Consider the following 13,050-nt stretch of genomic DNA (forward strand, 5'->3'; position numbering starts at 1 on the left):
CCTCGAACTCAGAAATCCACCTGCCTCTGCCTCCCAAGTGCTGGGATTAAAGGCGTGTGCCACCACCCGGCTCCAGCCTCAGTTTTTACTTTCCAAATAGGAGCCACGATGCTCTGGTCAGTGAGTGAGGAAGCCTAGAGACTCCAGCTAGAAGCCCTCAGGAGAAGAAGGACCTCCCCAGCATACTTGCTGATGACTCCTCTCCCTGCTGTGGGAACAGCCTGGCTGAGTCTCTCCCCTACCTTTGAATGCACTGCTGCTCAGGCCTGGCTGTTGGAACCCTCCCATGGACAGCAGGGTTTTTAAGAGAGAAATGAATCCCTTTATCTAATCATAGAGCCTTGCCACCTTCCTTTTGTCCCCATAACACTAAGGACTCAGGTCTGGAGCTGCTTCCTTGGGTGCTCACAGTCTCCTGCAGACACCTTCTTTCCCAGTGCTGTCGTGGGAGCACTGGAATGTGCCTGTCTCTCTTGCAGCACACAGTGGTGCTCAGAAAAGCCTCAGAGGGTTCTGCCCTCCTCTCAGGACTACCTCACATGCAGCAATTGTCTGCACAGTATCTGCCAATGCCTCCCACAGGACTCCTGGGCAGCTAGGACTTCCACATGCTCTCAAAGGGTTCAGGTCTCTAGAAAAATCTCAAGCACAGCTCAGAGGGAATGATTATGTCATAGCACCAGTTTAGAACAAGCATATTTAATATATGTTATTCACCAAAAACAGTGTTTTTGTTTTCTGCCTCAGACACAACACTCAAAATTCCTGAATTGTTACCAACCTGTATCTTCCAACACTATGAAATAACTGATCTCTTACTTAATAAGTAATGCCATCCAAGGTCATGTTAGACACATCCAGAGCCCAGGGGCTTCTCACGGCACAGGCTGAGATGCACTGCTTCATTAAGTATCAGGAACTCAGTGTATACATTTTATGGTAGCTGCCTCCTAATAGCCTGCTTCTGCCCAGGGCTGCTGATGTGTCTCAGACTGCAGGCCACGCTTCCCAATTGACTGCTGCAGTAGTCCAGGAAGGTCAGGGTCTCTTACCTGGAGAGTCCTGCCTGCATTGGTAGCCTGTTTTATCAAGCAAGCAGAAATGTGACCTTCGTCCTAGTTCACTGCTGGTTGTGTCTGTGTTGGAGACCTGAGGTTAGCTGAAATGCGCTCAAGTTTGGCTGCATTCTCTACTATAGTGTCCATCTGATGAGCTCATGGACTTCGGCTGTATACTGTGTGCTGGAGAGAGTAGACACTGACAGAGCCAGTCTGGACCAGCCCTTTGGGGCCCTCCTTGAGCAGTGCTGATGATGGGCTCTGGAGTCAGAGGGAAGGAGGAAGAGGAAAGAAGCACAGGCTTCCCCTGCCCAGTGGTCTTTGGGCTTATTTATTTATTTATTTATTTATTGAGGCAGGTTGCTCATCCTGAACTTCTAGACTCTAGATTTTTCCCCCCCCAGCCTCCTAAGAAACTGGAGCCTCTGTAGGCCTGAGCCACCGGTCCTGATGGCCCACTTTCATTTCTGTCACTGACAATATGGTTTGGCACAGAACAAGATGCATACCCTAGTGGTTTAGCTCATTTACCTTTGGCATCTCTTGGGTTGTTGCTTTCAATGCCTGTAGAAGTGGATTGGGATCAGTTTTCACAAGCCTCCAGAGGCTTTAAGAGCAAAGGGCCCTGTGCTCTGAGAAACTGTCACCACTGGCAGTTATAACCCTTTCCCCTGCTGACCACCCCCCTCCCAAACTAGCTGAGATTTGCTGGGGGGATTTCCTTTTGAAGGCTATAGAGCCCCCATTAACACTTTAAGTCCAGTGTTGTCTCAGGTCTCTGGCCTATGGCCTCTCTTACTGCTCCCAGGGACAGGTGATGGAGAGGTTACCTGCACAGGGAGTTCCTGAGGGGTGAGTTTGAGCTACCAATCACTCAAATGGGAGGATGGGCAGGCAGGATCACACTGCTTGGCAGAAACTCCTCCCTCAGCTTGGGCATTTAAGTGAGGTGGTAGGCCAGTGGAATGTCTTAAGCCTGAGGCTTTCTTTACACAGAAGCAAAGACTTTAAGAAGCTGTCTTGGGCCCCATAAGTCACTAGCCCATGCTGAGAATGGTGCTAGCAGTCCCCAGCAGGAGCCATTGATGGCAGCTATCAGAAGGTCAGAAGCTGGGGCTTGCCTTTCTCTTATGTGGAGTATAGGTGGAGAGAGCTTGATGTTGAGGGAAGTGACCTTGGGCTTGAGGCCTGGCTCCTTCACTTACAGGCTGTGTATGGCTAGCCTTTGCCAGGCCAGTCGCTCGTCCCAAACACATCACTGACAGTATGACTTTCTACCCAGAGGAGCCTGTGAGATGAAGCAGAAGAAATGGCAGAGCCTGGATCACTCCATAGACAGTGACAATCAAGGTGGTCTTTATTGTTTTTGGATAGTTTCAAACTATCAAAGGAAGTGAGCTGGGGGCAGGTCTGATCTGTCTCTGGCCTTCTTGTGGGTTTTGTTTTAAGATTTGAAAAAAAGTTATTTCTATATATTGTGGGTTAGGGTGTGATATGCACATGCATGCAGAGCCTAAGGACCAGAAGATGGGCTCAGGTCTCCTGGAATTGGAGTTGCAAGTGGTTGTGAGCCAACCAATGTAGGTACTGGCGACCAAGTCCTCTGCAAGAGCAGCATCTTACACTCTTAACAGCAGAGCCACCTCCCCAACCTCCTCTTGGAAATAACCGTAATTGGTTGATAACTTCATATATGTTTATAGTATATTTGATTACGTTTTCCCACCCCTTTTATCACCCTCCCACTTCTTATGGAATCCTTAACTTCCCCTTCCTTTCATGTCATTTAGTTTTTAAAAACTCTTTTCTCGTGTGTGTGTGTGTGTGTGTGTGTGTGTACACATACATGAGCACATATATGGCATGTGCTTGGGTAGTCCTGAAGGTCAGCAGATACCTTTCTTGAATCTATCCTCTCTTTTCCTATGTGGGTCCCAGAGATGGGGTCAGATTGTTTGGTTTGGCGGAGCCATCTTACTGGCCCTTAACTTTTATTTTATTTTATTATTTGTGTGTGCATGAATACGCAACAGAGTGGGGGAGCATGTGTGAGCCATAGAACTCCTGTTGGAGGTCATGGGGGCACTATTAAAGAGTTGATTTTCATCTTATTCCATGGGTTCTGGGGATTGAACTCAGGCCACCTTTTACCTCCTGAGCCTTCTCACCAGTTCCCAGTCAAGTTTGAGGATTGCCTGGTGTGGCGTGCTGTGGGGTTATTTCCAGGGTCCATGGGCTGGTGAGAAGTGGCTCCTGCTCCCCTTCCCAAGTAGCTGTCACCATGACTAGGGAGGGGCAGTCTGGAGATGGGCAGCAGCACCTCCATGTGCATTGCAGGAAGAAAGGGGCCCTGCCATACTGCAGGCTCCACTGTGGCCTGGCTCCTTAAAGGGGAAAAAGAGTGCCTGTATCTGGCACTCTGGAGAGACAGCTCAGCAGTTAAGAACACTGACTCCTCTTCTGAAGGTCCTGAGTTCAAATCCCAGCAACCACATGGTGGCTCACAACCATCCGTAATGAGATCTGTGGCCCTCTTCTGGTATATCTGAAAACAGCTACCCTGTACTTACATATAATAAATAAATTAATTTTTTAAAAGGGGGAGTGCCTGTACCCTCCCTGGGGAGTTCCAGTGCTCTAGAGCTGTAGCCATTCTGCTTATTCCCTCCCAACTGGGCCAGGGCTAGATTCCAGAAGAATCCTTCAATTTATGCAGGTATTTATTGCTTTATGTAGCGCAGGCCATTAATCCCAACACAGGTAGAGTCAGGCAGATCTCTTAAGTTCAGGGGCCAGCCTGATCTACAGACCAAGTTCCAGGACAGCCAGGGCTGCACAGAGAAACCCTGTCTTAAAAACAAGCAAAATACTTCATTCAACAAGTGAAGCGATACCCACTCTGGTGTTCACTGAACAGGATCTTCTGCCCTAACGAGGCTTTCCTCCAGATGAGGAACACGGCCAGGAGAAGGATGCATGGGCCAGGGGCAGGCATGTGGAGTTATAGTGGTGTGACTGAGGGCTCCTGGCTCCCAATCATAGTGTTTTCCTTCTTGCCTACTCATTCTTTGACCATATTTGCTGCTCCAGTTTGGCATAGGCAGAAATAGCCAGCCTAGCCTCCATCCGCAAGCTTGCACTCCCAAGAGACCCTAGCTCCCTGTGGTTCAGGGAGCAGCAAGCTGTCAGCTTCCTAGGCTCCTGGGAAGTCTTTGGAAGAGAAAAAAAGAGGGGCTTGGGATTCCAGGCTGCGACCTTCTGCTTTACTCCTGATGCTAGGAGGCTTCCCTCGGTGGCTGCTCCCCCTCTGCTCATCAGTTCCATGTGGCTGGCAGTGCTGTTTCCAGGAGAGCCTGGGCATGCTGGTAGTCCCAGCTTCACATTGCTTCCAGTATTACTAAGAGTCTGGCTTTCTACCAGTCATAGTGGTTACCTTTGATGCAGGCTATCCCCATATAATCCTGACAGGATTCTGATAAATATCTTAAGGCATCCAGGTGCTGAGTGCAAGCCATTTGCTACATGTCTTGCCCTGCTGGCTATCCCAGGAACCCTAAGGCTAGATATTGTTGTTCCTGCCTTAACAGATGAACAAATTGAAGTTCAGACCAAGAGGGTAGGTGATTTGCTTACTGTCACATGTGTAACAGGCAGCAGAATTGAGGTTTGGACCCTGGCCATACAACTATACTGGGCCTGTACTGTTGAGTGTTCTTCTTTTTCTCTTTCAACTCCAATACATGCTTGTAGGGCAGAGTGTGTCAGGGATGGCCAGAAAACTAATTAGCAGGACTGTAGCTCTGGGGTCCAGACCATACGCTTCACAACCCCCCAGAGCAGGAGAACCCAGCCAGGGGCCTGAGAGGCTCCTCCCCTGCCAGCCACAGTGCTAAGTAATGTCATGGAATTAGCAATGATGTTAACATGATTTAGGAGATGGCATAGAGCTCTTCACATTCTCCAAGATCCGTTTGGGTAGCATGTGCTGTTCTGTAGTGGACCCTCTGCTGTGAGAGTATGAGGCACACTGGCTCAATTACAGAGCTGCTTGTAGCCTGCCTCCTTTCAGAAATCAAAGTGTCTGTGTAGCCTGGAGGTATGACATGGTCTTTGGTGCTGGGGTGGGGGTGCCCATGTGTCACTTTCTACTCTTACTCCCCATAAGCCCACTAAGACCTGCAGGGCCTCAGCCCCTCCTCACGGTGCCGTCTGCCTCCTCATTTCTTTCATGGTTCCCTATTGGACTCCTTAGTCTCTGCCCTTTTCAACCAGCCACAGTGCCTGGGTGAACATGCTGTTTGCTGCCCTGACCTTAGTGACAGCCTGAGAGTCCCATGGGCTCTTACTACTGGTTTTCTTTGTTGAAACTCCCTGGGGCCCTTAGACTCAGTAAGGACAAGTTCACAGTCTTGTGTCTTCACCTTGCTCTACTCTCTGTCTGTCCCTGTCACCAGTCTCCCCAAGGTCCAGCATGCTGAGCCCCCTCTCTTGCCTGTCCATGAGGCTGTCCCACAGGAAGGGAGAGCATTAGAGGTTGCCTGGATGACAGGCTGTAGTACCTTCCAACATTGGCCTGCTTTGCTGCAGAGTGTGGCGAGAGCAGGCCCTGTCATGGAAGCAGGAAGTGGAGGGCTGTGCATGTGGGTGGAACCCAGGGCCTAGGACACTCTGATTCACCTAGTATGTCTCAAATGTAGCACCCGTCCTCGAGTAGCACCTCTCCCAACGTCTAAGTGGGGTGTTCCTGACAGCAGGGAGGAGGCTGCATCTGCCCAGAGCACTGCTTGTACCTGATGCCTGGTGCAAGTCAGAACTTGCTCACTTAGTATTGATGATTGAACAAAGGGTGAGAACCAGAGAGTTTAATGTTAAAACAACAACAGCAGCAACAAACAAACAACACGATTCTCAGACATAGAGAGATGAGAGTGTTGGGTGATCTGCCAGTTGTTACCCTGTGCCTGCTGAATATATATGTATTTGTTCCTGTTGTTTGTATGAACATGTGTATGTGCATGGACACACACAAAGACAATGTATCTCTGGACTTCAGAACTCTCAGAAGATAGAACTCTAGTAGATAATCACCTTGCTAACTTAGGATCTCTGGAATTTCTGTGGGCATCCTAAGCTTGATTACCCTCCCATCTCCACTGATCATGAGCCAGAGGGGAGAGGAAGAGGAAATTTGAATGTCTGCCACCCACAATCCCATTCTTAAACTGAATCAGTAATTGAATGCTATTAAGCAAAATTAATTTGCCTCCTGCAGGAAGGCTGTGATGAATGAAAGCGTTGCTAATCGGGGAGGGAGCCAGGCTACCCACTATGGTCATCAATATTTCATAGCCATAGGCAGTGTCAGGAAGCTGCATGTCCTGGTTTAGCTGACCTTGAGTGTTCTTGAAGGTAGGGCTTAACAGGGAGTCTGGTTTCAAAGGACTTACTATGAAGCACCTAAGGGAAACAGTGCACCTGAGAGCAGATTGAGTTTGCCCCCGTGGGAGGTCCTTGGGTGGTCCTTAATGCCAGCCTGCTGCTGATTCTGGCTAGGGGCAGCTTTCCCTCTCAGCTGCAGTGTAGAGCTGGAGAGGTTAGCCATGGCCCTGTCTATGCTGAGACCCCAACCATAGTCTTAATTTCTACTCATAGCTGCCCATCTCCAAGGGAGGGTCACCCCAAGTAGTTGAGACTGATTGCACCATGCCACTGGGCGGGTATTCAACCTGTTCCATTTCTTCTGTTTGTGGCTTGAAGGGGTGGCATATAGATGGGATAAGATGTTAAATATTGAGGAAGTTCAGGCATGATGTCTCCAAAAGGATTGCTGGGAGCTGGGGGGCAGGACAGGGATGGTGTGTGGGTGAAGAAAAGAAGTTAACAAGATTTTCATTCTGTCCTTTGTAGCTGCCATTAACTTAGCAAAGCTGAAGCTTTTCAGACATTACTACGTCTTGGTGAGTAAAAAACAAAACCCCTAAAACTGTAAATAAGATCAGTGAACGGGCCTGGCAACAGCAACAGCCACTGTGCTTGACTTGTCAGCCACCTTACAACCTCACACCACTTCTCTGAAAGTAGGAATGAAAAATATGGATTGTTTTGAGCCTGTTAGAAGTGGCTTTAACTACTTTGAAAAGTAGCAGGTATACTCACATCCAGGAGCCATGGGAATGGCTCAGACCCTTATATGGAGGCTGGTGTAGTGTTTGAGCCCCAAGGGCCCTCCAGGCCTAGGCCAGACCAGCCATTCCCCATCTTGCCCTTTCTGCCCACTTAGGAATGTGGGTGTACACTTATGCTCTTCTGCAGACCCCCACAGAAAGTCACTGAGTCTGCACCACTCTCTCCAGTTACCAGGCAGGAAACTAGTTTTGTTTTAGGGATGTGTCCCTTAAAAACAGAAAATTGAGACTGGTTTTGTTTTGGGATTTTTGGTTTGAGTTTTTTGTTTAAGAGAGGGTTTCATTGTGTAGCCTCTGCTAACCTCGATCCATTGCCCCTGTCTCCCAATGCTGGAATTAAAGGCGTGCATCATTGGATCCAGCAAGTCAGTGATTGACACAAAGCCCTGTGGCATGAGCACAGAGTATAATCTCCCAGTGTTTCCTTGACCTCCCAAAAGGAAGCTTGACAGCTCTGCCCATGCAAACAAATGTTCAAATGTTGGAAGCAGCAGGAGGAAAGCAGGGCAGACCTCCATCTAGCTGCTGTTCTTGTGCCTGCTCACTCTCTTTCTCAGGTTATCTGTTCTGTTGACCAAGGTGTCACAGAGCATTTCCTGATGTCTGTGACAATGCAGAGGAGACCCCAGCCTGGTCTAGTGTTCTGTGTAGTCTCCTGGCCAGCTTACTGAGACCTTGTCATAGGGTGGCCAGAGGAAGTTGTTATCAGGTTAGAGTGTATGGTCCGGTATGTCCTGGAGTGTGGGACTCAGCTGCTCGCTGTATCTGTTTCTTCCCCATGTGACCGTTTGCTGTAGCTGCTAGGAACTGCTCCTAAGCCTAGGGCGAAAAGAGTGCCCTTGGAGATAGAGGAGGACATGAATGTGGGTGGCAAGAAACAGAGCAGCTGTACCAAAGAAGCTAGCCTCCCTGGGGGCGTAGGGGGTGTGTCTTAGCCACCAAGAGTGAGACCAGGGCTGTGGACCACATCTATTCCATCAGGTGACTGTTTCCTGCTTTGCAGTTGATCAATGGTAGAACGTGGTGCTCTAACTTCTGGTTTCCTCTTTTCTGTAGATCGTATGCTACATCTACTTCACTAGGATCATCGCCTTTCTTCTCAAGTTTGCTGTTCCATTCCAGTGGAAGTGGCTCTACCAGGTCTGCTGCTCTCGGGGGACAATTTGGAGAATTTATGTCTGAGGATCACATCTTGGGGTATAGCTTAAGATTGTGTCTGACCTGCCTGGGAATGACTGCTACGACCTTCCGTCTCCTCTGCTCTCCAGATACGATGATCTGTGTGCCCAGAAGAGCTGCTGGGCTACATGATAAATCTGGATGTAATTGCATTATTGATTAATTCTAAGTCTTTGAAGAGAAAAGCCTCAAGCAGAGAGAGTGAGATTTGCCCGGTGTGATTAGAATGTACCCACCTTTGCCTTTAGCCGCAGAGTGTGAGTGGTTTTCAGTCCTTCTTGCTTCAAGGATTTGTTTTGGGGGTTTTGGACCCAAAATTATAATATATATATATATAAATAATTGATCTTTTTTTTTATTATAACTGTAAACTATCTTTGTAAGATAGTAGAGCTGGTCACCAAGGCTGCATATACATTCGGACCTGTGTTCTTGGGGCTAGAGAGATGACTCAAAGGTCAAGAGCACTTACTGTTCTTCTAGGCGATAGGTGGGTGACTAGCAATGCCATGTGAGTCCAGCTCCTGGGAGCCAGCGCCCTCTTCTGGCCTGTGCAGCCACTGGCATCCAAGTGGTCAAACAGACCAACACACTAACAGAAATAAAGTAAAAGTCTTTTTTTTTTTATAGTCAGGATTAATTTACTAGAGCCCCTACCTTGTGCCTCTTGTTCTTGGGCTGCAGAGATCACAGCTGGTAAAGGCACCTGCTGCCAACACCAGTGACTTGAGCTGGATCCTCAGAACCCACATGGTGGAAGGAGAAATTACACTCCCATACGTTAGTTGTCTTCTGACCTCCACACTCAACACCACAGTGCACACAGCACACATATACAGACGCACACACACACACACTAACAAAAAAGGAAGACCAACAGGACAGAGAAGGTATAAAATGAACTAGTGTGATGGCACACACTAATCTAGCATTTGAGAAGCCAACACAAAAGGTGGTAAGTTCAAGGCCAGCCTAGGTTTCACAGCAAGACACTCTTATTTTAAAAAACAGTGGGTTCCCATGGAGACACCCCAGTGTCTGCTCTAGCTATGCTCTTGGCATAGATCCCCGCAGACCTGAGGAAGTGCTCAGGAGCAGTCGGCTGTGGCATTGCTGGGAACTGTGTGGAGACAGATGAAGAGAGGCATGAGCTTATTTATTCCCATTGCTTTCTGAAGAGTGGTGTTGCTAATCCTTTTATTTGTGGGCGGATTTTAAATTTGCAGCTGCTGGATGAAACAGCCACACTGGTGTTCTTTGTCCTGACGGGGTATAAATTTCGCCCAGCTTCAGACAACCCCTATCTGCAGCTCTCTCAAGAAGAAGATGACCTGGAGATGGAGTCCGTGTAAGCTGCCCCTTCTTCCCTCCCCTCCCTCTGCTGAACTGAAAAGCATGCCATGCAGGGCCCTGCTCTCAGCATCCTGCAGCTTAGAGGTGCTCCCTCTATTTTTAGTAGAAGGATATGGACACTGGAGCCCCTGGTGTGCTTTGCTTAGTTTGAAGTGCAGTGACTGCCAGCCATTGCTCAGTCTTGTCAGGGAAAATCAGAACTTACCATCCTATTATGTGTCCTTGGAGCAGCTCCCAGTGACCCAGTGGCAAGAGTCTGGAAGTGTTCTGGGCCAGTTTAAAATGGGCTATCTGGCTGCAAGCATTGCTACTGGTATTTGAAAATGGCATCTCTGGGTCATCACAGGTTGACTGCAGACAGCACCTCCAACCTGCATCTGAGTGACAGGGCTAGGGTTAGATTCAGGGAAGGTAGTTGTCTGCCAGCTCTGACTCTAATGAGCTGAGTTGTGTGTGTGTGATGGCCACCTCAGGCTGAGACTCCCACTGCCCTGCACTTTTGCCTTTCTCCTCTCCACAAGTCAAAGGCTGAAGTATAACCCAGGCTGGGCTGCCAGGCACATCAGGCCTCGTAGAGCAGCTCTTGGTGCTGGCTGCCCCACTAGGCAGTGTGTGCAAGCTAGATCCTGGGATGGGCCCTGAGCAACTCTCATTTCTATGCAGCAATACCTTTTTCACACAGTGGGAAGGCAAGAGGGCCTCCAACTGTGCCTTTGCCAGAGGGAGCAGTCATTGCAAGTGGCTGTAGAAAGAGGTACAGATACAAGCCAGCCTACCCTACAATGCCAGCTGTGGGCCTAGTGACTGGGGCCTAGTGTCCTCCTCTGAGCTGAGCTGTGAAGTGCTCCTGTGGGAGCTGTGTGCCCCACATTCCATTGTGCCTTGGAAAGAGGGTGTGTGTGTCTCATGGCAGTGGTTTATTTTTTTTGAGACAGGGTCTCACTATATAGCCATGGATGGTCTGGATCTCTATATAAATCAGGCTGGCCTTAAACTCTCAGAGATGCACTTGTCTCTCTCCAGAGTGCTGAGATCAAAAGAGTGAGCCACCACACCTTACCTTCATGGTGTTTAAAGTTTTACTTTGGTATCAGTCCAAGAATGGTGAGCTTTATGACATGGGTCTGGGCACATTTGTATCTCGGGAGGAAGGAACAGGAAGGTGCAGACTCCAGCCTTGTAACTGAAGAGAACACATTCTGCAGCTTGGCGAGGCATAGGCTAGGGCAAATGTGCGAGATGAGGTAACCCTTGGGTACTCTCAGTTTACCCGCCTGTGACAAGGAGCCAGGTTATGCTGGGTGTTCTCTGGAGCTTCATGGAGCCATGGCATGGCAGTGACAGGAGTGCTTCGGGGGTAGAGGGGCTGTGTGCTTAGCAGGTACACAGGGTTACTTATCTAGGGCCCTAGCACCAGCAGGCAGCCCCAGTGCAGTCTGGACTCTGAGAGGAAAGGAAGCAGGAGCTCAGGGCTGATGGAGGCAAAGTGCCTTAGCTCAGTAAGGACACTGGGGCCTAGGGTGGGGCTCAGCCCAGGACAAGGCTCTGGTCCCACCGCTAGCACTAAGGAAGGAAGGAGAGAGAGAGGTGGGCAAGAACTGTTGAAAGCTCTGGAGAGTGAGAAGACGTGAAGGCGGAATCACGCGCCCCACCCCCCCCATGGGCCTGCTGCCAGTGGCACCCTCCTGTAGTGAGCAGTGGCTTATTGTGGCTCTCAGACAGTCGAATGGTGCAGCATCTGAGGCTGGGCTTCCTGATGGTCCCTCTCAAGTCCTCCAGAAATAACTCATCCCAGAGGCAAACAGAGCCTGGCCTCAGAAGGTCCTTAGCTCTGTAAAGCATCAGCCACATTGGGTGTTTGTCTTCTGTAAAAGCAACTAGGTCTGATCCTACCACAGAAGACTCTCCAGCATGTGCAAGAACTCTGACCCATGCCCTCTACCCTCCTTTCACACCCTCAGAGCAAGTCCACAGCCTTTCTGACAAGCCCCGAGGGTGGGCCAGCCTCCATCCCAGCCCCGACTTGTGTGTCTAAGCCCCAGGTCATCCCCTTAGCTGTGCTCCTCTGCTTGGGAGCCAACATCAGGGAACGGCTTCCATCCTTGCGCTGGCCCACCTTGCCTGTAGAGCCTATGTGGCTGTCAAATGCCTGGGGAGGAAGTAACGGGGGCTTGCTTTCCCTTCCTGTTTCTTTTACATCTCTCTTTGAGCCTACCAATTTTGGTTGCAAACTTCATTATAAAACAAAAACAGTAAGTTGAAGAGTATTGGGAGACATTTCACTGGCCGAGTAGCTTTGGTAGTGTCTGCCATGCTGGTGGCACACTTCCTGTCTGATTGTTTCTGATCTGGGTGGTGGTGGTAGAGGGACGGAGAGGGCTTCAAGCCTCCCTAGGCTCCCATTCCACAGTGGAGACAGGAGAGTCAGATGCCCGGCCGGGATCCTCTTACCATGGCCTCTCACAGTGTAACCCTCCAAGTATGTATTAGGCAAAGAAACAGATGCGTCACGGGCAGCTTCAGCCAAGCTGAATGAAGAGCTGTGTTCATTCTATACTTGGGGAAGATGTGGGATTCTGTCAGGGAAGGGGACAGATAGGAAGGCAGTCTGGGTCCCCAGTACCTTTCTGTCCTTGGTACACTATTGGCTGGTTCTGTGGGCTGAGCTGCTCAGACCTGCTTAGGAGCTGAGGCCCCCAAGAGGTTTCACTTCCCACCTGTGACCTGGGAGGCCCTAGAGTCTGTCACTGAATCCACAGAGCTGTGACCCCTCTCTGTCTCAGTGGCCATCACTTAACCTGAGCTTTCTTTCTAGAGCTCCTTCCTGCACAGGGCTGTGAGAACAGGCTGAAGGCTGTGGTATAGGCTGCTGGGCAGTGTCATGTGTTTCCATGGAAACAGAACACTGGGGGCAGTGTTTGTAGCCTGATGGAGCTGCACTCCATGGCTAGGCCACCCTCCCTGTCCTCAGAGGGTAGGTGAGCATCTCATGGTCCCAGCCTTGTGTCTCAGTTGTCCGTCTTGGCACCACTGCCCTCGTCTGTAGGCTGCTCCCTTGCCTTCACCTTTCTGCACATTCTCGGAGCTGCAGGGTCACCCTAGAGTGTTCATGAAGTCTAGGCTCTGTTGCTGCTCAGAGGAAAGCCACAGCCACTAGCCGGGTCAGAGCGGCAGCCCAGCCCAGCAGTGCAGGTGGGCACAGAGCTCAGAAACCTGAGTAAATGATGGCATTAAGCTGGCCAGCTAGGGGAGGGGCAGGAAGAGGGTAGGTGGGG

At 49.8% G+C, this 13,050-nt stretch overlaps 1 protein-coding gene across 1 annotated transcript in view; it reads left to right on the plus strand.

Moving 5' to 3' along the window:
• The window catches only part of Gpr107 (G protein-coupled receptor 107), a 73,650-nt gene that overhangs the window by 56,173 nt on the left and 4,427 nt on the right, over positions 1 to 13,050 (plus strand). Inside the window, exons 15-17 of the mRNA XM_031369740.1 lie at positions 6,966 to 7,015; positions 8,300 to 8,383; positions 9,649 to 9,770. Coding sequence (XP_031225600.1) covers positions 6,966 to 7,015; positions 8,300 to 8,383; positions 9,649 to 9,770 — 256 coding nt within the window. The remainder of the gene's footprint in view (positions 1 to 6,965; positions 7,016 to 8,299; positions 8,384 to 9,648; positions 9,771 to 13,050) is intronic.

This window comes from Mastomys coucha, unplaced genomic scaffold (assembly GCF_008632895.1).
Source record: "Mastomys coucha isolate ucsf_1 unplaced genomic scaffold, UCSF_Mcou_1 pScaffold15, whole genome shotgun sequence".
In the NCBI taxonomy this organism is placed as follows: Eukaryota; Metazoa; Chordata; class Mammalia; order Rodentia; family Muridae; genus Mastomys; species Mastomys coucha.